At 49.3% G+C, this 25931-nt stretch overlaps 1 protein-coding gene across 3 annotated transcripts in view; it reads right to left on the reverse strand.

Moving 5' to 3' along the window:
• Nucleotides 1-25313, reverse strand: part of HEG1 (heart development protein with EGF like domains 1) — an 83963-nt gene extending 58650 nt beyond the window's left edge. Inside the window, exons 1-3 of one of the 3 annotated variants that reach the window (XM_069556150.1) lie at nucleotides 24765-25313; nucleotides 3088-3375; nucleotides 1072-1371 (exon numbers count right to left, since the gene is read on the reverse strand). In XM_069556150.1, the coding sequence (XP_069412251.1) occupies nucleotides 1072-1371; nucleotides 3088-3375; nucleotides 24765-25041 (865 nt within the window). In that variant the 5' untranslated portion in view covers nucleotides 25042-25313. The remainder of the gene's footprint in view (nucleotides 1-1071; nucleotides 1372-3087; nucleotides 3376-24764) is intronic. The other 2 variants (XM_069556144.1, XM_069556155.1) reach the window with 2 other exon arrangements.
• Nucleotides 25314-25931: the final 618 nt, after the last annotated feature.

Consider the following 25931-nt stretch of genomic DNA (forward strand, 5'->3'; position numbering starts at 1 on the left):
ATATGAAAAGGGAATGGGTTGCTTTCAATAGGTATTCCAGAGGGGGTCTCCGTTTTCACTTTGATGACATAAACCCGAACCCCTAGTCCTGTAAAGTATTTCTAACATCCTCTGAAATGGCAACGTCTGAAGCCATCTAAGCTCCATTTCCCAAGGATTCTTCCAACCCTCTGGGCCCTGCTCCCTACGGCATCCAGATGAAAACACAAGTAGCACGCACAGGCTCAGAATGAAACCTCCTAGAAGAGAAATGGTGGGCGAAGTTTCCAGCACTGGCCTGCGGCCAGATGAACCCCGTAATATTTGGCACATGCTCACCCCTTCCTCATCAACTACACCTCGCTGTGGGGCAGGGGACCCTAAGAGAAGTAACAGACACAGTCTGTGTCCTCAGAGGATTACAGTGCAGCTGGGTAGAAGGCTAAGATGGATAAGGATAAGCTAGTGTGACCTGGTGCATGGCTCAGAGGGTTGATGAAAGGCTCAGTGGAGGTGGGACACCTACATGGAGACTTAACTGATGACCAGGGGTTGGAACACAAAGGGCCCAGTGATCCACCGCTACAACCTTGCAAACACCTGCCTGTATGGGTTTTCTTGAAATGATAACTGTGTATTATCTTTGCCATTGAAAGAAACATTTTTGCAATAATAAGGAAATACAAATATAACTCTCTATCGAATGGCACAATGTTCACCATTTTATTCACCCTGGAACTGGTCTCTAATGCAAGAACCCATACTGCCACGCTCAGCCTTGGTTGTGTGTGTATGTGTATATGCAGGGGAAAGCGGAAAAAGCAGGGCCTGGTGGAGAGAAAGGTCTGGAGCAGCTACCAGACCAACTATTATTTTCTTCCTTATACAAGTGAAGAAAACACATTTTAAATATGAACTTCAGCACTGAGATAAATTGTGCAGGTTGTACTTTTAACCCCCAATACGTTGCACTGGTGCTTAAAGTTTTTCCCCGTAGCCCCTGTGGTGAGTATGTAACTGGCTGGACATTCAGGGCTATTTATTTCTATTCTGCATGACTTCAGAGGGTGAAGCTGGGACAGAAGCACTCACATGAGGGATGGTCAGAGGGAGGGGAGTAAGCCGATGTCCTGGAGAGAGGCGGCCAGGAGGGCTCTGGTCCTGAGGAATTTCTCTGCCTGGGGAGTGTGGTCTCTTCTCCCCCCTCCACAGCAGGGAGAGAAGACTGGCTCAAAACTGAAGTGGCAGCCATTTGGGTGTGCACAGTCACTTCTTCGGGGAGCCCCTGTCCCCCCGCCGGGGAACCCCAGGATGTTCCACTCTCCATGGAAAGACGGGCAGTTCTTGCTTCTGACCCTGAACTGCTGGATGGCAGTTGACGCTTTCCCCAGGCTGAAAGTAGACAGACACAATTAAAATTCCACCAGCAGACTTCCAAACGTCTGAACCATCTTTGAGTGAGCTCACCTCTAACCTCTATAAAACAGACACGATTAGAAATTAGGAGCAACTGTTCATTCTTTGAAAAATTTCCTCCTGAAGCAGAGACCACAGACCCACACAAAGGCTGTTTTCAGATCTCGCAAACAAAGGCTCTGCATTTTATGGTAAAATTATCAACAAAGGAGCACAAAGAAGCTAAATATCAGACGACATGGAACCAGAGGTCGGTTTTGGATCACGACACATCACCCACATTCCACAAAGCTGGTCCCAGAATTTACTTAAATTTAACACAAAATTTCCACGATCTGAATGACCAAAAAACCCAGGCAGCATCACACACAGCTTCTAGGCTCTATATCCATCACTCACAAATGGAATGCAAAATACTGCCCAATACACCCTTTACAGAATTGAGTCCCCCAGCCAGACCTCCCATCACTCGGGTGGGATGGTGTCGTCTTTGATGGTTTCAGCCTCTTCCTTTAGGTCATCACCAAAGTGTATCAGTTTCCCTTTGTGAAGAGTCTTCACTGATTCCTTCCACGCCATCCCCAAAGCCACCAGACCAAACGTTAACACCAGGCCATACATTAGCACCTGGTATCCGGCTTTCTGTGTTTGCTTGGGTGCTCCCTGGGACTCCAGCTTACCTCTGCTCCATCTCCCACCCCAGACATCGTCTACCCATCTGCCAGATGCACCTGCCCAAATTCACTTCAATCATGTGACTGCCTTGTTCAAAAATCTTCAGTGCATTCCCCATCCCACCAAATCAAAACTGCTTGGTTTTCAAAGTGTTGGATAATTGTGCCTAACCCCACCCACATGACTGTTCTATCCACTGCTCCTCTTGTCTGTGTGTGACTTACGTCCTCCCCAAGGGAGGCTGCTGGCCTCACCACCCACAAAGAGGCCACATTCTCTTCCTTCCTCTATCTTCGCTCACATGACCCAGGCATTGCACTCCTCAGCCACCCCTCCCACCTTGCTCAGATACACAGGCTTAGGCTCAAATCTCAGCTCTGAAATCTGTTAACTGTCTGACCTGCACACATTGGACTGATGGATTTCTCTAGCTTCAGTTTCCAAATTCCTAAAATGAGAGTAATGTGACCTCATCACTTGCTGTGAGAACAGAGAGACGAAATATGTTAGTACTGAGTGGGTATCTAGTCGGTGCTAGCCTTCTTTGTCTTCGCTTCTTCAATCAAATCTTGCTCATCCAGCCTGAGCTCCTTATTGAAATCCTTTGCTAAACCTGGCAAAACTTTTTGCGCTGTGCCAACTGGCACGAGAACAACCATCTGAGCTACATCAACACAAACAACACAGCCCAGCAGTCTAGCAGACCTGGTACCTAGGAGATGGCTGAGTGTGGCAGGACAGCCAATATGGTGTGGATTTGGTATGGCCATGGAATGTAGATTCCACAGGATTGGTCAGGCCACTCAGCAAATCTGCATCCTCCCCTGGTCTATACTTACAACTCAACTAACCACAGTGAGCCACAGGTGGAGCCTAAGGAACAGCGTGGTCCTCTCTGTCCCAGGACCCTTGGCTGAGCATCGTGACTCAGGATGCGGGAAGGCAGAGACCATCAGATATTTGGTTTCCCAGGACTGGACATGCATGCACGAAATAGTGTCATTAGCATAAACTCACCTAAGGTGCTGCTCTGAGAAGTCAGAGTCGTTGTTCTTCCAGGCCCATAGCGGGGAACGGTGAAATCTGTTCTCCTTGGAGAGTCATTTATTCCTCTAGCAGCTGCTGTTTCAGTTTGTAAGGTGATGTTTTCTGGAGCATCCAAAGAAGGATGGCTCTTCCTGGGGGTCTGCACCATGACGCCCTCTTTGGAGACCACTGTTGAAAAGTCCACTTGATTCTGATCAAAGGTAACGTTTTCTATTTGGGGTTCAGTGTTGCTTTCTAGCCAGTGGTTTTTTACAACAGCTGAAACAAGAGGAAAACGGATCAGTGAGAACTTATTGCTTTCTGAAAAGAGCACTAAACCTTCAGAAACGTACATAAGCACAAACATCAATGGAGAAGCGGGTTCAAGGAGAATAATTTCACCTTTCTTTTTCTCCAACAGTAATTATTCTTGCAATCCAGGGGAAGAAATTAGAAAGCAACAATATTATATAGGATTAAATTTTATAATAAACAGATTAAGTGATGAAAATTGATAGAAAGAGACCAATTTGAAGTTATTGCTGACCACATGGCTCCTTGAAAAAACCATTTTTATGTTCCCATTTGGGAATGATATTTTTCTTTCTGCTTAGGATTGAGGGTGGTGTTGAGAAAGCTTTGCAGGGATGAATGAAGTCACTTCTACCTATATGAGTCAGACAAAAATGGCCAACCATTGGATCAGCAAATGTTGCAGGCAGAACCTACAGTTCAACTCAAAATATCACACACACACCCCAAAGGAGCAAGTTATCTTCTAGATCAGCCCTGTCTAAGAGGTATATAAAGTAAGCCACAAATGCAAGCCACATAAGTAACTTTAAAACTTATAGTAGCCACATTTTTAAAAGAAATGGGTGAAAACAATTTTAACAAATATTTTATTTACTCCAACATATTCAAAATAATACTTCAATATGTAATTGATATAAAACTGTTGAGATATTTTGCATTCTTTTTTTGGAATTAAACCTTTAAAGTCCAGAGAGTAATTTGCCAGCCACACTTCAAGGGCACAATAGCCACATGAGGCCATATAGACAGTGCAATTCTAGAGCAGAGGTTTTCGATATTGCCCCACTCTGACCCACTCCTACCTGAAGCAATGATGCACAGACTGGAGTTGGAGGGGTGCTGATTATAAATTCTTCCATAAAGAGATTCTGATGACCTTTCCTAATGGAATCATTTCCTCCACAACCCCCTTGAGAATTGCTTTTTCCATGCTTCCTATTCTGTTTCCTGTAACTGATAATTAACAGAAGCTTCCTAAGGAGAAGGGCGTTTCCTAGGCATCTGAGCTCCCCTGGGGCCTAGCCCCAGACAGGCAAGGTCCACACTCAGCTAGAAATGGGATATGGAGTGGTGTTTCCAGGGCAGCCGCCAAGTACATAAGTTCAACGTGGAACTCTAGGGTTATGGACAGCAGTGAGTGACCCACACAGCATGTAACCTTTGTTCTTCCTCTCTGAGCTGCAAAGGCCAGCTGACCTCCCAAGAGGACAGAAAGGATCTGAAAATGCCTTCCCTACCCTCTTGGTCAACTTGGCACAATGAGATAAGTTATTCTCAAAAGAAGCCAGAAAAAAGTGATTGTCAGGAGGCAGAAGGGACTTAAAAACCCCTGCTCCAAAACTGGTAAGCCATGAGCAAAGAGAAGGAAATGAAGTTAGCTCTATTTACAGCCTGCAGATGAGTCTGAGGCTTGACCAATGGTCAGCATGGCTGAGCTTCTGGAAGCAGCAACGTCTTCTTCAGGGAGCAAGAGATGGGCGCCCCAAGATCCAATCAGCTCAAGGAATTCCAGTCTTCAAACGGAAAAGAATGGCCACATGAAGACGGGACATGGCTATCACTGAACCATGCTGTCTCCCTGGAGGGCTGACTAAAAACAGAAGGCAGGAAAAATGCACACTATAAACAAAACTAAAAGGTAGACTATTGTCCTGCAGTATCCTGAATAACCCCGCCACAAACAACAACTAAAAACGCTGAATAAAATGCTTTTTAAAAAATACTTCTAAACGCATTGCTGAGTTAGCAAGCAAATCTGGTGAGGTCAAAAATGAATCGAGAGCTGGAATTCAGAGAGGTGAGCTAACTCCAAAGCTGGCAGCTTCTCTGGGACACCTGCTCATCATTTGTGACCTTCAACTTCTGTCCTGATGGCCACAGGGATGCACGAGATAGGAGGGAGCCTGAGAGGAAACTCCTATATGAAGTTGGGACCAGGGCTATACCTTGGATGTAGGGCAAGTAGAAACAAACCTGCCCTGCCGAAGAGGAGAGCAAGAAATCTGGCCCCTCAATCTTGGTTTCAGGTGAAAGAAAAATAATAACTCACCCAAGAATTGATAACCATAAAGCTAGCCCTTATGTGGGTGTGCAGCACATACAACACCTGTGTGGTCTAAACCTCAAGCCAAGGGTATATTTAAAAGTGATCCTACAGAGATCATGATGCCAAGTGAAGTAAGGCAGTCAGAGAAAGACAAATATCATATGATATCACTCATAGCTAGAATCTAATTTTTAAAAATGATACAAATGAACTTATTCACGAAACAGTCTTACAGATATCAGAAGCAAACTTACAGTTACCAAAGGGGAAACATAGTGGGAAGGGATAAATCACTAGTACAAATAAGATAGGCAACCAACCAGAACATATTGCATAGCACAGGGGACTCTACCCAATATTCTGTGATAACCTATAGGAGAAAATAATCCAATAAAGAATGCATATTTGTGTAACTGAATCTCTTTGCTCTACACCTGAAACTAACGACATTGTAAATCAACTATACACCAAGAAAATTATTACAGATATGTTTTAAAAAGTGGTCCTGAACCTTGTGGATATACTAGAAACCACTGAATTATATACAGGCATACCTCATTTTATCGTAACTCACAAATATTGCACTTTTTTACAAATTCAAAGTCTGTGGTAATCCTGTGTCAATCAAGTCTATTGGTACCGAAAGCATTATTTTTAACTAAAATATGTACATTGTGCTTTTCAGACATAATGCTATTGTACACTTAACAGACTACAGTATATTTTAGACATAACTTTTAAATGCACTGCAAAAGCAAAAATTTCATGTGACTTGCTTTACTGTGATATTTACTTTATTGCAGTGGTCTGGAATTAAACCCACAATATCTCAAAGGTATGCCTGTACTTTAAAATGCTGAATTTTATGGTATGTAAATTATATCACAAACCACACACACACACACACACTGTTAATGGGGAGGAAAAAGTGGTGCTGATATACAGTGTCTCTGAGTACTTGGGAGGAACAAATGCGAATGATCTTTAGGTGAACATACCTTCACCTTATTTTTATTTTATTATTTAAAATTGGATAAAATCCTATTTTATAAAATTGGATAAAATCCTAAGGAATAAGAAATCACAGTAAAAAAAAATCACAAAATAAACAAGAAAAAGGCATTTGTGGGCAAAAGTCGGCAAACTAGACAAGCAAAGACTTCAACTACTGGAATTATCAGACAAAGAATGTAAGTATATAAAACTCCATGAAGATAAATAAGAAAAAATTGAAAATGAGAGAAAAAGACTATAAATAACGGCTAAAAATTGAAAGACATCTGCATGGAAACTCTAGAAATGAAAAAATAATAATTAAAATTAGGAAACTCAACAGCAGATTAGATACAGCTGAAAAGAGAATTAAGAATTACAAGACAGATAACAAGAGAATGCTGAGATATGAAGAGACAGAAAATATGAAAAAGAGATGAAGAGACAAGAAGATCCAGTGAGAAAGTACAACAGATATCTGACTGGAGTTCTAGGAGGGGAAACGGGAGAAGGCAGTGGCACCCCACTCCAGTACTCTCGCCTGGCAAACCCCATGGACGGAGGAGCCTGGTGGGCTGCAGTCCATGGGGTCGCTAGGAGTCGGACACGACTGAGCGACCTCACTTTCACTTTTCCCTTTCATGCATTGGAGAAGCAAACGGCAACCCACTCCAGTGTTCTTGCCTGGAGAATCCCAGGGACGGGGGAGCCTGGTGGGCTGCCGTCTCTGGGGTCGCACAGAGTCGGACACGACTGAAGCGACTTAGCAGCAGCAGGAGGGGAGATGAGAAAAAAGAAGAATAGAAATATTCAAAAAAGTAATGGCTAAGAATTTTTCAGAACTGATAAAAAGTACATGTCTTCAGACTAAGGGAGTCCAACAAATCCTTAGGAAGCTAAATTTAAAAAAATATAAGCCCATATCACAGAGAAAGGGCGGAAAAATCACAAACACTAGGTCTTAAAAACAACCAGGAGGAAAAAATGACAAAGCAGCTAGGGAAGATGATAATTCAAATAACGGTTGACTTCTCAATAGCAACAATGGAGGCCACCGTGGATAGATATTTGTAATGTGCTGAGAGAGAAAAAACTGGAATTGTATACTTGACAGAATTATATTTGAAAACTGTCTTGAAACTATCTTTCAAAACAGAAACATTTTCAGTCAGATTTGGGTTAGTCAACTACGTCCACTAAAGGAAATGACGGAGAATTTATTTCAAGTAGCAAAAAAAGCCATTTTAGGTGAAAGCTATAAGGTGCAAGAAAAAAATAATGAGCAAAGCAAATGGTAAATAACTGCGTAAAACCAAAGAAGCACTGAATTTATAAAGCAGCAATTTCTCATTTGTCAGATTAAGAAGACAAGACAGAGTACACATAACACATAAGTCAGGTGGGACCATCAGAATCATGTTGTGAAGCATGTCGTGTAGGAGAAAGATGACTTTAAGCTGTGTCGCAATGCATTTTAAAGCTGACCCTAAAGAGTAAAACTGGGAGAGCTTGGAATGATATAAAATTTCCACCAAGAGAAATCAATGACTATAGCCTAAAACCAAAACCCCCCCCAAAAAATCAATAAACAGGGACATAAGCATGCTACTTAGAGGTATGGACATAATTCTTTAAAAAAAACCAGTTAAAAGGGGTGAAAGTAGGAAGCAGAAAATAATAATGGTAGGAGTGGTCAGTGTTTTTTATAATAGCCATATGAAACGTACTCAATCTTTAAACCATGCATAATTTTGATAAAAATAAAAATAAAATTTTATAAAACAAGCCCCTGATGGCCCTGGCCTGGAATTCCCAAGGAACAGTATCCCACTGCTTCCCCACCCCTTAACTCTGGAGGTATCCCTACTCCTTTTATTGCAGATGAACTATTTCTCAGAAAAGGGACTCACTAACCACGTGGTGGGGGCAGGCAGAGCCCAGCCCACCCTCTCTGCTATTCAAGGTCTTGATTGTGACCGTTAAGTGCTTTGCACCATTCCAGGCTCTATCTCAGGAAAAGGAATCAGTCAAGCGCTGAAATATTTACTGACGTCCAAGGACGACTCCTTACAGAAGCCCTGGGTTGTTTAGGATTCCTGTGGCTAAATTTTGCCTGAGGTGTGCTCCTTTTTTAAGCGCAGGTGTAAAAACCTCAGTGGGAGAACGATTCGGGTAAAGTGAACAGGACTCTACAGGGAAACCACCACATGCAGGGGCAGGTATCCGGAAAGCTGCTCTTCTTGGTGGAGAAGAGAAATCGGCTCTCGAGAAACAGAGGAGAAGGTATGCCTCAGGCCACGGAGCCTGGGCCAGCCAGACAGTGAGCAGAAGAGGCTTGCCCTACCAGAGGCACGGGCGCAGCCTCTGGGTGGGAAGGGGCGTCCCGAGGCACAGGGGGGCTGGCACTCCTCACCTCACCCATCCCTCTCCCTGGGGGGGTCAAAGGCGATTACTCAAACCCCACTCACATCCTGTGGCAACTGAGCCACACGACCAGCCTCATAACAGAGTTTAGATGGCCATTTCCCAGGTGTCTCTAGAACTGGAAATTACTATCCTTCCCTCTGTGCTCAGCTCCTGGTGTCGGGCCACCACTTTCCCTTGTACCATGAATGGAGATTACATTAACAAGAGAGCTTTACTGCTTTGCCTGTGTTATTTTTTTCCAAGTTGACAGCTTCCACTTCTGTAATGTCTTAATGTTCTGAAACATCTGTTTGTGAACCAGCATCGTCAGGGGTGCTAGCACTGCCTGCGAGTAGCATCTCCTAATTAGCAGCTGCTACAGAGTCGACTCCTCGCCCCCCAACCCCCTGATCTGAGCGTTTTTGGCTCGCACTGCTCCTGAGCAGCAGAGTGGGTGTGTGTGGAGAGCCTGCCGTGTCATCCACAGAGGCAATTTCCTCCAGGCAGCCCGGCCACCCCCGCCCCCGAGGTACCACCTACCGCTGCGGCCGCCCCAAGTCAAGTGTTGCCAGCTACACCCTCTGCTTCTGGGGCACAGAGTTGAAGCACAAGTGCTTTATGTTCATTTCCCTCAACTTAGATTCAGATCTCATGCCACAGTGCTAAGTGTTTTCACCTGTGTTAGCTCACTCAACACACGTGACAGCTGGTCAAGCGGGTGTCATGGCACATGAGGGGAACTAAGGGGTAAAGATTGATTGTTCAAGGTCACAGCTCAACAGCAGAGAGAAAACAATCAACGCAGGTCTCCTTCCATCACACCTCAGCCTATTCGGTGACACTGGGCCTTCGAGGCACTAACCAACAAGCAGGGCCAGAGGAAGTCTCACCAGCCTCCACACTGTAGCCTTCAGCCCAGCTGCACTCCCAGCTTCTAAAAGCAGTGAGACAGTGCCTATCACGTGGGCTCTGGAATCGGACAGACTTGGCCTGGCAGCAGCTGCGTGTTATTAGCTGGAAGACTGAACAAGAGGACATCTAAATTAGCTTCTAACTCAAGAGATGAATTTCATGAGTAATGAAAAGGATGATAATAAAGAAGGAGTAGCGGAGAGATGGAGGATGAATTTATCCCAGGAGGAAGGGCAAAGGGGCGGCAGGTGAAGGGGAAAGCAGGGCAAGGACTGAACTGAGCGGAGAACTAGAATTGGGTGGGAGGAGAAGAGCCAGTGAAAGAGACACAGATGACAAGGGAAGGACAGGATGACATTGAAGGCAGGAGTCAGGAAGGCAGTGTGTGCAGAGATACAGCAGAGAGAGGCCACAGACAGCAGGGCTGCAAAAAGGCCAGAGTCAACTGAAGTTCCCAGGACTTTGGTGAGTGTTGCTTGGAAGATGGAAGGTGAAGGTCAGAGGGCTAGGGGTTAAAGCTCCCCAGGGAGAGGCTCTGCGAGGTCAATAAGACACTGAGCCCTGAGCGCAGTCAGCTGTGGGATTCCCCGTTCTTGCCACCTTTTCTGGGATTCTCAACCTGGGAACGCTCTTCAGAGCACTGCGGAGCTGGGTGCCTGTATCTGCATGGTTGTATGTGCCAACGTGGCTTCTTAAAACTATGATAGCAGTTTCTTTGTAATTTTCAAAGACTTTCCCAAAATTCAATTGCTCACACAGGGAGGGAAGAAATGAGACTTTATCAGAGAAAGACTGTGAGTCCCTTCTCTTTTTAATTCCTTTGGCTGGAAACCACAAGAGGAGGAGGATATTGTTCACAAGAACTTTAAGGGAGAAGGAAACTAGGCTCCTATTCTCAGAGGTGTTATCAAGAAATCTCATACATTCACAATCTGCAAAGTACTTTTTATGGGATAACTTTGGGAGAGGGGGCTAAATTATCCTATTAGAGCCTGACACTGAGTGCAGTAGGATAGGAATTGTTACCCCATTTTACAGAAGAAAAGGCTGAGGCTCAGTATCAGGGTCACTTGCCCAGAATAACCCAGACAATAAGTGTCACAGTAGAGACGAGAGGCCAGCTCTTTCATTCCAGTCTTTCCTAATTAACGCACCTACGTGAACACCAGTCAGGACAGAGAGCAGCTCAGCCAGCTCTTCCCAAACTATGTAATGTCTGGTGTGTGACCTGTTTCACTAGCTAGCACCCAAGGGCTTTTATTTGCTCTGGGCAGTTGGGAATTCGGCTGTGTGGTCTTTGGTGCCCTCATCCCTCTTCAGAGGTGATCTCTGTCCTCAGGAACCTCAGCAACCAACTACTCTGGCCCTCACATGACAGGACTGAGGCCCAAGAGGGGCAGTAACAGTTCTAAGTCCACAATTCAGTCAGTGTCATTTATGAGCTTTTAAAAATATGTTGACTTTCACACTCAATAGGATAGAGATTATCCAAACAAAATGAAAAACAAGAAGTGTTAGCAAGGATATGGAGACATTGGGATCCTTGGTGCTTTGCTGGAGGGAATATAAAAGGGTGTAGCTACTGTGGAAAATGGTTTGGTGATTCCTCAAAAACGGACACATATAATTATCATACGACCCGGCAATTCCACTGCTAGGCATCCATACAAAAGAGCTGAAAGCAGGGAATCAAGATGCCAGATACGTGTACACCCATGTTCCCAGCAGCGTTATTCACAGTAGCCAGAATGTGGAAGCAGACCAAGGGCCCGTCATCAGGTAGGCGGATAAACGAACGTGGTGCACACATGCGACGGTATATTACTCAGCCTTACAAGGGATGGAAACTCTGACACACATCACACCATGGTGAAACCTGAAAACATTCTGGTAAGTGAAATGAGCCAAACTCAAAACGACAAATACTACACAATTCTGCTTCTTTGTGGTACCTAGAATAGATAAAGTCATACAGAGAGAAAGTAGAATAGAGGTTAGTAGGGGCTGGAGGGAGGGAGGAATAGGAAGTTAATACTTGATGAGTTTCTGTTTAGAAAATGAAAAAGTTCTGGGAATGAGTGGTGGTGATGGTTGTACACCACTGTGAATGTGACAAATGGCACACTTAAGATGGTAAATTTTATACTACGAATGGTGTGCGTGCTCAGTCACTCAGTCGTGTCCGACTCTGCAACCCCAGGGCCTGTAGCCCACCCGGCTCCTCTGTCCATGGGATTCTCCAGGCAAGAATGCTGGCGTGCGGAGCCATTTCTTCTTCCAGGGGATCCTCCCGGCCTAGGGATCGAACCCACGTCTCCTGCATCTCCTGCACTGGCAGGTGAATTCTTTACCACTGAGCCACTGGGAAGTCACATGACATATTTTTTCACAATAAAAAAAATACATATGTTTACTGAGCATCAGCCACACACAAGACACTGGAATCTTGCGTCAAGGAGCTTCAAGAAAGCTGAACTATGGAAATAAATCCCTCTGGTGCTGCTGAGATGATGGCCCAGTGAGGCAGAGCGGGTGCTGGGGGAGTTTGGAAGGTGCGGAGCTAAGACCAGAACCCCACCCCCCCTCCCTGGCTGCTGCCCCCTCCTCCAATCCCAGGCCTTCCACAGCAGGGCCCTGGTGGCCTCATGGCCTGCACCCCAGGAATCCTCCAGATGAGGGGGATTTCAGGCCGGATGGCCAGTGGCGGGATGCTCTGGGACCGGCAGGAACCTTGGGGGTGTGGGGGGAGGGTGGCTGCAATCTCACCAGCAAGGCAGCCGCCTGCTCAGCTGGGACACTCTGGGCAGTGTTTTGAAATGCTGCTGCGGATGTAATGATTCTGGGTGGAGGACGTTTAGGAGCCAAATGAGTTTGTGTGAACAAAAGACTCAGCTCTCAATCTGGACTGTCCAGGGCTCTCGGGGAGTTTCGTTTCCTTCCTTGTTCTTACCCTGAAAGGAGCAGCCCCAAGAAAAACCATACACATTGAGAAGTGTTTGGACTCAAGATCCGATGATGTGATTTTTTTAAAAGATTCCCCTGGAAAGGCCTCCTGTCATGAGAAGCATGAACTTTACAAGGCACATTATCCTCCCCTCCCAGTGAAAGAGTCAGCTTTCGTCCAGCTGACCATCCTCCGGGGACAAAGGCAGGCCTGCGGGACTGACCGAGAGTCCGCCTGACCTGGAGCCCACCCGGGACTGGGATCAGGCTTCCAGAGAGGGAATCGCCCCTGAGGTGGCCTCGGGGGGGGGGTGCTAAGGAAAGAGGCTGCCTATCTATACAGGAATGAAAGATGAAGGACCTTGGTGTGACCTCATGCTCCTTGCTTTAAAAATAATTCTATCGGTTTAAGGGGGAACCAAGACCTTTAGAAGGACAAAGGTCAGAAGATTCCCATTGATTATATAAGTAAACAAAAGGCTTTCTGCAGGGAGCCTGTATACCTTGTGCCTTGGTGTTCTTTGTCCCGCTTTACCCTCTGAAAAATAAACATGCACAGAGGAGCTGAAATGGAGGCTCCTTAGCAAAGATGCCTCTCTGAGAAAGAGGCAGAAGCAAGCGGCGCCTGGAGGGGAAGGTTCGGGGTGGGGAGCCGGCCTCCTTGCCTCCCGCGTGGCCACTCTGCCATTTGCTCACACCCAGAGAGGAAGCCTGGTGGCAGGGCTCCACCAAAGGAGGCCTGCCAGGTTAGCGAAACAATAAAGAGGCAAGGAAAACATCCTGGTTCCGAGGAGGAAGGGGGAGAGGCACGGGGAGGGGGCAGGAAGCCTGGGCGCTACCGGGGCGGCGGGTGGACTGAGCCAGACGCCGGCGCCTTTACAGTCTGCAGTCCCGTCACTCCACCGGCCTACGAGAGGCGGTCAGGCCTCCGAGGGAACCAGAGAAGCATCATCTGTCCGGAAAGTTTACAGGGTTAGAAAATGTACACATCAGACCCACGCTGGGGCCTGGACTGCAGAAGAGAAGAGGCGGTCGCCGTGCTCACTGCCTCTCGTGGGACCAGGGTGGGGGGCTCGGCGTGGGCCCACTGGGAGCCGGCAGGGGCAAAGGAAAACCAATTTGGGGAGATAAATTAGAAGTTTACTAACAGCCTTTTAAAATTAAGGTTGAGAAACCTGACACTCGATTCAAATAAAACCAATACTTGAAAAATCACCTGCCACAGCCAGTGAAAAACAAAGTAAAATGGAGAAGAAAGGAATGGGGCTGAAAAGAGAAATAAGACAAAGGGGAGAAACTTACAGAGGGAGGGAGAGATAAACCCAGGGGGAATTTTTTTAAAAGATGCCCACCGGAGTAGGGTAATTATTGGTTATTATTACGGCAGCCCAGATGAGGGGAACACTGGCTTCCAGCAGGCACGTGCCAGCACTTCACAGGGACCATCCCAGCTAATCCTCTTGGCAGCCCTGGGACGTAGGCACCGTTAATAGCCCTGTTTTCTGATAAAGATACTGAGGCGCAGTGAGATAAGTAAACTGGCCAAGGTTACATGGCAAATAGAATCCCTAGACATCAACCCAGGTCTGTCCAACTCCAAAGAAAGACTGATTAAAACGATGGAAATAAAGAATGAAGGTTAGAAAAGGAAGAAGTGAAACAAAGACACCTGTGAATGGGAAAGCGGGAAAGGGCTGCGGCAGACCTCCTGCCTCCAGGACGTCCGCCAAGGGACCCGGGCTCCACGCTGCAGCTTCACTACCCGAATGGGATGGCACACCACGACAGCTGGGGTCGCCCACCATCAGAATGGAGTTATGTGAACTTAACTCCATCTGATTAACAAGTGATGCGATTCAGGAGGAGGAAGGAAGAAAGGGAGGAAGGGAGGATGGGAGGAAAGAAGGCAGGCAAGAGTCCACAATGATTAGCCGGGAGTGAGGAAAGGCAGCGAAACAAAGATGACGGGGGTTTTCAACGTGCATTGGAGAGATTAACAGGACCATCATCAGGCAAAGGGAGGCCAGGTCTAGGGGAGCAAAAGGGCGACATGTCTGCGTTTATGACTGCTATCTGAGGTGCTGGAAGTGAAGCAAGATAAATGTGTGAATGTCTGACTGCTGGCTGAAGGCATGGAACTGGGTTTCCGCAGAGAAGACGGGTTGTATGGGAACCACCCCCTCAGTGAAAACAGGTGAAGCCCTGCTGTCTCCTCTCCAAGCCTTCCTTCCTGCCATCCTCCTACCTAGAATACCCCGCTATCTTGCCCTTGGCTTTCTGGCAAAAGCTGACTCATTTCTCATGCCCAGCCCAGGGACTGCCACCTCCAGAAAGCCTTCCCAAAGACAACTCTCTCCCTCAACACTACTGTTTTACTTTTTTATACAAGTAGTAACTTACATGATCCCATTTCTGTGTCCCCTGTGAGAGACTGTGGCTAACAAGAGATGCTCGATAAATGTTCACTGCACTGAGTTGGAGGGAAAAGCCCAAGGGCGGGGCTGTGAGGGATACCCCATCTGGTGGGAGAGGCAAAGACGAGGAGAAGCTATTCAGCCAGTTCTAGCTTAGAGGATAGACAGAGGCTTGAAAAAGGCCACCGAGATTTTCTAGAATGTTCTTCCTCCCTCTACCTCCTCTCCACCTTCCCCTTCTCCTCTCACATCTACCTTCTCCATGGAGCCCCACCTCACTTAAGAGTAGTAACAATGTCCGATGTGTTCCCCTGAAGCATCAATGACTGACTCACACGCAGCACACACATCTACAAAGCTCATCCACAAGGATGGATCCACTTCACCCCCTACAACCACACTGTGCGGCAGACACAACTGGTGTTATCACCTCCGTTTTACAGATATGGACACAGGCTCAGAGACACAAAGTCCTGCCCAAGGTCCCCGTCAGTTCATTATATTATGACTCATTACTTGATATGTCTACATTTAAATATGCTTTCACAGTCATAATTATATTTGCTTCTCCTCAAAAGCCTTGTTAGGGAAGCATTAATAGACATTATTATCTTCATTTTTAATCTAAGGACAGTAAGACCCAGAGACATTAGGTGTCTGCCCAGTGCCCCATACCTAGAAAGACCTAGAAAGTGAGGGGTTAAGAGCAGAAGTTCTCTGACCCCGTCAGAACACTTGAGCGACCACTGGTATCTGTCTTTCCAGCCCTCCCAGCGGCTAGAGACAGCGGCACTCTATCACCGCAAGGCGTGACGATACTATAAATAATTCCTAGCAAACCACAAGACTTCACCTCCCCAGAGGCGGGTCCCCTTCAAGGAGGTCCCATCGAGACCACACTTATTCCAACGGTGCTGCCACTGCTCATGCTCTTCTCTAAAATTCCCTCATTTTCAACAGAGCCTGCAGAATATTCTCTGGAGTTTCCTAGATAACAGCAATTTTTCATCCCTTGATAAAGCGGTTAGGTTATTTTAGAAACAGACACAAATTCAAGGCCCATTCTAATACAAGAGATGGAGATAAGTTGAACCCATTTTGGATCTGGGAGAAGGCATAACTGCAAAAATAAAACGAACCAGCAGCCACTTGCTCGTGCCCCGCAAACCAGCTCTGAAGTGGCTCCCAACTCCTTCAAACACTTTGGAGGCGTGTGTCAGTAACGTCCAAAGGTTCTGACCTGAAGAAGAGCACTCACTGGCCACAGAGGCCCAACTATGACTGACTTTCAAAGGCTTAATGTTTTGGAGTCATGTACACCTTACATACTGTTTTTGTTGAATCCTAATTGCTTCGTGTGTGTTAACCTGGTCTCCTCAGATGACTATAAGCAAGGACTGTCGCACTGAGTTTTTCCAGCTTCAAATCTTGCTCTTTCCTCTCTGCATCTGAAGCTACGGATGGAGAGAGAGAGTTCTAGAAGACCACAGGTGAGAGTGGCAGGGGTTCGGGGTGAGAGAGAATCAGGTAACAGAGGTCCTTGGAAGGAGCCGTGAATCTGGAGGTGAAGGTGGCCTGCCCAGTACAACGGTCGGTGTGAACAGGCCGGGGTTTAGGGAGTATCATCATGGCCAATACTTACAGAGCTCTCCTGCCCAGGCACCCACATCTGCTCTCTAGGGTATTATGACACTCTGTTCCCCGAGCAGGGGCCTATTAATGGCCCATTCGACAAATGAGAAACTGAAGGCACACAGAGGCTGAGTAACACAGCAAGGCCCCACAGCTGGCCAGTGGCCCTGTTAGGGTTTGGACTGAGTCTGTCTGACCTCCAAGCCAGGACCTCCCCAGGTCCATGACTGCAAAGCCGGCAAGGCTCTCATCCACACCCTGGCAAAAGATGATCCCAGAAAAAGTCTCACCGGGAGGGAGTGGTGGCCCCAGAGAACAGAAGTAAAACTCATTCCCACATTGAAGCTGGGGACGGGAAACAGTGGTTGTCAATACTGGCCTGACACTCGGTAATCACCAGTCAGGACCTCACCCAAAGAACAACATCCCACCAGATTACAACCGGGTGTCTCTCCTCCAGATTCTTGCTGCTCCTTCCTCCTGTGTGAGCCTCTGTTCAGACGCCCAGGATGGCGCAGGGCCAGCTGGAGAGCTTGACCTCGGCCTCTGCCCTCCTCTCGTCACCCGTCTTCCTCCCTGGTCTTCATCTCTCAACTTATCAAAGACATTAAGCAGAAACTTGTCAAACTTAACAAATCCACCTCCTTGCCTCCAGCAGCCCAGAGCCCAGCTCCTTCCCTGCCCAGAGATTGAGGGTGGCTCTTATTCAGAGTCTCCAGTGAACTCAGAGCCCCCTCTCCAGCGCCCCCCCCCCCAACAACCCCAGGAGCTGAGAACAGAGAGCCTTACCTGCTGCCTACACCATCTGACCTTAAGCCTTCCTCAGACATACTTACATGGCAGAATGACAACATGACGCTCAAGTGCCCCAAACCGAAATCCAGCTCAAAGGTGTGTGTCCCTCTGGAGCAGCCTCTGGGGGCCTGCAGGCTCCTTAAGAGATTTTACAAGAGGGGCCCTAGAGCGTGCGGTGGTGCGGGTACTGCCACCGTAGCACTGGGGCAGAGGGTGGCCTAAGGCCAGGCAGACGCTCCCTGTGCCAGGGCCCACGCTGGGCACTAGGGAACAAACGTGAGTGAAATCTACACTTCCTCCCACGGAGCAGCAGCTCACGTGGGCTCACAAGTGCACACTCAGAGCCACTGGCTCCCCACAGTCTATTCGCCACATCACTCCTCTGCTTAACACCCCTCCTGGCGCCTCGAAGACAGTCTGCCCTCCTCCCCGCCCTCCCGTGGCCACATGTGCCCCGGGCCACTGTGGCCTCCCGTCTCTCCATCCTGAAACAGGCAGCAGCTCCTTCTGGCCTTGGGGCCTCTGCACAGGCTGCTCCCTCTGCCTGCAAGGCAGGCACCATTATAGCTGGAGACACCTGCACCTCGTCTCCAGGACAGGAAGGGGCTGGCTGTGTACAGTGATCTGAGGGTTAGGACAGGAGCGGTGTGAGAAGAAGCCAGAGAGCTGGTGGGGTCAGACCTGCGGATCTTGGGTTCTACCAGGAGGTGTAAATTTATTCTCAGCACAATAGAAAGCCCATGGAGGGTTGAGAGTGAGGGGTTCAGCCCAAGAGTGAGGTTACCAGAAGTACATTTTAAGGAAATCACGGGCTCCTGGGAGCGCAGAGCAGAGGGAGAGCCTGAGCAGACGCAGGGAGGACAGAAGAACAGCAGAGATGAAGAACGCGGATGGGGGACATAGTCCTGAAAGAAAAGAACAGCAGAGATGAAGAAGGCGGATCTGGGATACAGTTCTGAAACAAAAGCAGCTGGAGATGCCCCCCATCACTGCACACACACACCAAAACGTAAAGGGTCAGGACAAAGAGGATGGAGGGCGGCTTCTCAGCTTCTCCTTTACATAACTAGGTGGACGGTATCACCAACTCCTGCCTCAGGAGGATGGGGCAGTCAACGATGATTTGGGGTGGGACTCAAGGGCCCCAGGTCTCTGACCTTCCTCTTTGCCCAGGGAGGCCAACATCTGCCTTCTTCCCTCAGGCCTCATTCTCCCCATCACCCTTTTCCTTCCAACTGAAACAGTGTACAGACGAGACAAGACTCAGCAACTAAAGTCAGCTTACGTGTTCCTTCACAGCTTTGTATGCCCACAGTGGGCACTGACTCAAATCACCTGCCCTTCCACAGCCAGCCCCAAGCTGCCCAGCCCTCACGCTGCCCTCAGGCCTGCCTGGCCCCTTGCCAGGTGCTGCTTCTTTCTTGCCACCTACGCTGGACGCTCTCCATCAGGTCAGAGCTGGCTTTCTCTTCTTCTGGGGTGTTCACTGCTGCTCAGGCTCACCCGCCAGGCTGAATCAGCCCTAAACTCACCTGAGCTCAGTTCTGCATTCTCAGTCCGTGGAAGACACCCACAGGGGCAGGCTACAGTCTTGACAGCAAAGGCGCTTCAGCTGATGGAAACCAGCTCCTCTCTTCCCTGTGCTCCCATCATCCCCGCAGCCAGGTGGTCACCAGGCTCTCCTGCATGGGTTCTTGCATCGCTCCCTTTCAATTTCCACTCACTCCATTCTAGCCCTGCTCAGCCTTTCCCTCCCAGCCTCTGGATATACTGCCCATCAACATTCCAGTATCTCTGACATGGCTGCTGGGCTGTAGTATGGGCAGACGCGTATGTGATACACCCATGGGCCCCAGCACCAAGTGTGTGTGAACATTCAACAAGAAAACAATACTGCTCCTTCCTCACAAGCCCTCAGGGGGCTCCTCACTGTGGATGAGACAAACACAGACGCCTTCAAGAGGCCTTGAAAGCCTTCCCAACATGACCCAGTCCTCCTTTCTAGTCCTGTCTTCAACAACTCCAGTTATACTAGAGTCTAACTAGTCTCCCCAGGTCCTCTCTCCCATCTTCTTGGCTGTTAAGAAGCTGCATTAAAAAAAAAAAAAAAAACTTCAATGTTTCAATATTTGGGATTTTGCTGATGTCAACAGCCTCCCCATCTGTCTATCCATATTCAGGCAACTCCTTCTCTCTATCGTGTCCCCCCGGACGGCCCGCATCAGCTGTCTCTCCACCTCTGCATGTCGCAGGCTGTCTTCATCCACAGCATACCTAAGGGTCAGTATGTCCCGTGACGCTGCGTGAGCCATGAGTCACTCCTGCACCATCATTTCACCTTTTAGACATCGGTATTTGCACTCCAACAAGCCTGCATGTACCCCAGGTGCACGCACCCTCCCTATGGCCTGCCGGAGCTCCTCACACAGAGAGAGGGCTCTGTACATATTTTCTGATCTACAGATCCATCAAATGTGACGCACACAGTCACATACCACACTCCAACAAAAGAAGAGGGAGAAGATAGGACAGAAACATCTTTGTTTTGGTCTAAGCAAGATGTATGGTAAGTGGGTAGAAGAGGGCAGGCATAGATGTGAAAAAAGAAACAATTCTACAGCCTCTGAATGGGGTAACATTTGATGTCTCCTCCTACTGAATGGGTATTCATAACACGGCCTCAGAGTATCAGCCTTGTTCCTGGAGAGCCCGTTAAGAACATCACCAATTCATTTCAGTTTGGTTGCTATCGAATGTAGCTACCTCTAGCACCAATACCCTATGGACTGGCATACAAGCAGGGTGTAATTCACAATCTGTATATAAAATACCATCTTATACGTGTAGAAAGGCTCATGGTCCCACTCTCTTTCATTAGAATCTCTACTCTGCAGGTTGTCCCCATTACCCCTGCCATCTCCTCATCCCAATCCTAGTCCCTATTCTCTAAAAAAGGGTGAGAGCAAGCGACCAAGAAAGAAGGATGATATGCTGGAGAGGATCTTAGTGATCGAGACAACTCTCACCCCATTTTACTGATGAGAAAACTGTGGAAAGAGCAAATGGATCTGGTCAAATCTATTTAAATTCTTCCTCCTCCCTTTATATGTCTTATCTAACATCACCAGGCTTCAGTTTCCACAACTGTAAAAGGGCAATAATATCCCTCGTGGGGGTTATTTTGAGAATTAAATGGGAAGAGGAATGCAAAAGTTCCCACCACACAGATGCTCAAAGACTAGAAGTCAAAGAGGGAGTGAAACTGTCTTTCCTGTTGCTTCCTTCCCCAGGATTCTTGAAAGGAGGGACATGTACTTCAGCTGAAACCTCTGTTCACACAAAAGCGGGTGGGGCAGAGGGCAGCCGCTGAAGGACACACCGAGGACTCAGAAACTGCAACTGCATAGGGGCTTTGCTTTCCTTCTGAGCGGCTGAGACAACACACCAGTTCCGAGAAGGCCGTTTTCAGCCAGCTGGGCAGGGCTGCCGGAAGGCAGAGGGGAATCACTGGGAGGGCACAGGCTCCTCCCGGCCCCCGCTCCAGGACCAGGGGTGCAGTAACTGCCCAGCTGGGCAGCAACCACCTTTCATTCTCACTCTGCCCACACCATTGGGGCAGGAAACAGCAGTTTAGCATTTGCACGCATGAGGTTAAAAGGATGTGGTTTTTAAACACACACAGGCCAGGGTGAGCCCCTTTCCCCACACCTCTCCTTCTATTTGGGGTACCCCTCATCAAAGCAATAGGGCTGCTCAGGAATCCCCACCACCACCACCAGTCCCAGCCAGGACGGTTCTGAAGGGAAGCCCCTCTCTCTTCCCTGGGGGCTGCCTCCTGCCCAGCTTGGGTCTTCACTGCACTATGTAAGGGTTCCCCCCAGCTAAAGCTGAATGACCAGCTGGCCCGCAAGGTTACAGCCACTCAGGGGACAGCTATGTAACAGCCCAGAAGGGGCTGGGCTCACTGTGCTTCCTTTACTCTAGGGAACTGCATTTTTCTACGATTATTATTCCTTGGGTTGGCTGCTCAGCTCCTCAGCGTCATTTCCCCTTTGGGTGGGAAAGTTCTTTCCTTCTGCATTGATTTTCATTATGACTTAAGCCTCCTCCCCCAACCCCCACTCTCATTTGCGGATCTCACAATTAAAGCCTGGCATACGGACTGCAAAAGTCAGTGTGTGAACTTAAGCACTCCGCTTAAAGCTGTGGCTTGGAAACCCCAAGTTGTTAAAAAAAAAGAAAAGAAAAGAAAGGCAAAGGAAACCTCGAGGACTTGGCATCCTATCTCCGCTGGCTGAAACACCAGCAACAAATTGAGCTGAACAGCCTGCGGGTGACAGGTGGGCGCAAAAGTTTAACAAAGGCCACACAAACGGGAAGCAGGGCAGAGCTGCTGGGCAGGGACTTGTGGTCTAAGGCAGGCTAACAACCCACAGAATGCAAGCCCAATCGCTCAACAGTGAGAACCTTGAACTCTGCCAAGAGGACAGGGCTAGAAATGGCCCTGGGGAAGAAAAGGGCATCTCTGGTCCCTCTGTTGACACCGTATTTGGAAGCCCAGGCCATGAGGATCAGGCACTGACCACCAACATCCCCACAACACAAGGGGCTGTAGGCAGTTTCCCCAACAATCCAACGAAGCACCTTACTTGTAAGACTCAGGGCTCATAACCAGCAGCAGCAAGCATCTCCCCAAATGCAAGAGCACTGGTGCAGATACTGGCTGTCCATCTGTCAGGGGTGCAGAGAGGGCAGACGTCCAAATGGGATCCTGTGTGGACCACAGGGCCTCGAGAGGCCCTTCCAGCATTGAGACGTGGCTGCCTTGGAAATAACTGATTGTACCTTGTGATACACAGGGGCCGACCAAAAAACGTCCAAAGAAAATCTCAGAGGTTACCAGGAAACTCAAACTCACTGAACATCACTTGATGCAAATTTCTTGTTCATTGCTTCTTTTTTCCCTCTAAGTGACATTGTCTGAGCCACCACCAGAGAAGAAGCACAAGTCCTGCCTGAATCCTCAGCTGCATCAGTAGCTTCTATTAGTTTTCAACAGGTAATCAATTTCCTCTCTTCTACTCTCACCTTCCTTACATTCCACCTGAGAGCCAGCCTGAGCTCAACTGAAGCACAGACACTCCTCGGGTGGTCTCTGTGGAGGGGTGGGAGGAACAGGGGAGATCCTCTCAGGTCAGAGAAGTTTGAGATGCCCCCAGCTCCTGCCTAGCTGCTCTCTGTGGCTCTCATGTGCGTGCCTCTAGAACCACCACGCACCTGAAACCTCCTTTGCTCTCACCTCCCCAAAGGAATCTTTGCAACTGGAGGGGCTGCAAAGTCAAGACTAGCAGAGTTACCTGCCACACCTGTGAGGAAGCATGGATCATCTACGGTGGCAGGGGTCCCTGACCAGCAAGGGAGATCAGCCCCAGCTCTCACCTGCTGAGTCCCCTAAGCCAGCTGCCTCCACTGTCCCTCTCTTATAACATCGAGCTCTGTGTGATATGTGAGGATTCTCAGCCACAAGAGAAGGAAGGAGACTTCTGTACCAGTCTCATCCATTCAGGTCCCTCGCAAGTCAGCATCCCTCCCACCCATCCATGAACAAGACCCAGACCCTACAGCTAAGAAAGCCTGACTTCCAGCCATAGAAAGCTGCTTTCAGTTCCCGTACTCCACTTTCATTTAGAGGACTGATACATTTCTGCACAGTATTCTTGGTTACTTTCCTTGTGTGTGAAAACCAGGAAATGTTCTCTTTTATGTTCTTGATTCCTTTCCATGGAACTTAAAACAATGTGCACTGTAAGTCACCTAGAGTTGGAGTCACGGTGAGTATCTCTCCCAGGTCTCTGGAAGCTTCTTTCCCCTCGCTCTTCCCTTTACAGTTTCTCCATCTTGTGCCCGTGATGGAGAAGTTCACAAGGGCAAGGCATTTGCAATGATGAGAGTACTAATGAATGTGAAATTGAGTTTTTACTTGAGGATTCGATTTTTTTTAAGCCTTTTGCTTATTTAGTTAGAGGAAGCATTCCTAGGTGCAATGAAGTAAGCTAATTCCTATCCCAGGAAGTCTGTGTGATATGAGAGACTTAAATGAAGTATCCACTAGGAAGATGAAACCTGTCTTCAGCCTTCACCTAAACTCTAAGACGGTATCTAGTGCTCCAAGTGACCTGGCTTCTCTGGGTAACCCAGGAGAACAGATGCCTTGTGTCACTCATGGGAAGGCAGTGGTTTAATACCACTGCATTGCTGGCTTTGTTCAAAGCACTTTCCACTTAATTTTACTTTCATTTTGTCCCATCATCACCAAGAGGCTGGGAAGAGCGAGAGTCATTACTTCCATTTCACAGATGGAGAGACCGAGATCAAAAGAGGTGACATTCCCGGGGTCACAATGGTACTATGGTTGGAATTCCACTTGGCCCTTAGCATGTCTTCCAGACCCAAAGAAGGAACTGGATACAAAGGTCTGGAGGACAGCAGGCAGATCCCTCTCTGAGTGGACCGGCGGTGGCCGTGTATGGAGCCGCAGCTCATTAGGAAAAGAAAAGGGAGGAAAGGCTGGGGGACAGTCCTGTGTTGGGGTCTGCCCTACAGGGCTTCACCCTGGAACCCCTACCTCCACACAGTCCCTGGATCTCTCTGCTTTGCAGAGAGCCAGTGGAGTGTTTGGTTTCCAACTACATCCTTTGTCTTTTACAAATATCCTTAGGGCTAGAACCCTTTTTTAAAAACTCAGTTATTTAAATTCGAAAGTCAGACTCTGTACCGAGAGAGGCCTATTTCTGTATCCATAGGAAAAAAAAAAAAATGGAACTGGGGAATGGGCTGGCCGGATGTTATCACCTCCGAAGCGGGAGAAGTGCTTTTTGCGAGGTTCGGGTTTTTCCTTTTATTTTTAAGGTGGGTGCATACAGGATCCCGGGTCCACCATGGGAGATAAGTTTTCTTCCAAGGGGGTGGGGGGACAACAGGATGGCCACACATACCCCAGGCCAGCCTCCCGCGAAAGCGTCTAGGAGACCACTCTTCCTGGCTCGCTGCCCTCCCTCCGGGTCCACCCGCAGAGTCCCGGCGCGCCCGGCCACGCGGAGCCCCCCCGGGGGTGAGCGTCGCCCGGGCCTAGGGCGCGGGGATGCGGCCCCGGGCGCGCCCACGCCCCCAGCCCGAGGCTCGCGCGGCGCTCGTCCCCCGCTCTCACTCACCCGCGCTCCCGCCTTGGGGGGCCCGGCTCGAGGGTCCCGGCCGCCTCGCGGCGCCCGGCGCAGGGGCGGTCTGGCGGTGGCCGGGGGATGCGGGCCCGCGGCGCTCCGGGGGCGGCGTGGGCGACGGCGGCAGCTTGCGACCCGGGCTGGACTCGGTCGGCCACGCCGGCCCCGCGCCTGCCGGGGAGGGCGGCTGGCCCCGCGTCCCGGGGGCGGCCGGCGGCGGCAGCAGCAGCGGCAGCAGCAGCAGCAGCAGCAGGAGCGGCGGCGAGGCCATGGTGGCGGCGCCCGCCCGCGCTCACATGCCCGGCGCGCGGGGCGGGCGCGGGGCGGCCGCGGGTGCGAGGGACGCGGGCGGCGGGTGCCGCGCGGGGCCGGGGAAGTGAGCGAAGTGAGGCTGCGAGCGCGGTCCCCGCCTCAAAAGTTGTGGGGAGCCGGGGGAGGGAGGCCGGGGGCCGGGCGGGCGCGGCGGAGGCGGCCTCGGCGCCGCTCCATGCTGATTAGCCCGGGCGGGTCGCGGGGCGGGCGGCTCCTCCTCGGGTTGACATCACCGACCGAGCGCGGCCGGGCCGGCCGGGGCGGGGAGAGGGCAGGAAGGGGGCGGGGGCCGGGCCGCGAGCGCCGGCCTGGGACCGCGGGGGGAGGTCCTCGGAAAGGGCAACCTTCGGCGCGCGCACACACACACACGGACACGCACACACAGACACACATATGCACACACGCCCTCCCTTCCCCAATTAGAATTGCCTTGCCAAGTGCAGAAAATTTAGAAAACCCGAGTCTTCCAAATCCGGAACCAGAATTTCCCAACTCCTTAAATGCACAATCAATCGGTGAGAAGCAGGTATGGGTAATGTGATTAGCACTAACTAGATCCTACAAAGTGCTTTGATATGCAGAGCAGTGGAACCTGTGGCCCTGTTCCCATCCTCATTAATCTGAAGTGTCCCCACCACCCACCACCACTTCTCCTCCAGGCCCCCAGGGCTGGGGCTGAGTTGACGGTGGCCAAGCCTTAACACCTCACCCTTCAGCCAACTGGAGAGTCATCCTACCCAGCTCCCCGCGCCCTCTCAAGCCTGGATTCCATCTCCACCCCACCACTGCCTTTGGCTCACATCAAAGTTCTGCAGAAATGTCATGGCCAGGACACCCAAACAGGCTGCA

The sequence above is a fragment of the Ovis canadensis genome, chromosome 1 (assembly GCF_042477335.2).
Source record: "Ovis canadensis isolate MfBH-ARS-UI-01 breed Bighorn chromosome 1, ARS-UI_OviCan_v2, whole genome shotgun sequence".
In the NCBI taxonomy this organism is placed as follows: Eukaryota; Metazoa; Chordata; class Mammalia; order Artiodactyla; family Bovidae; genus Ovis; species Ovis canadensis.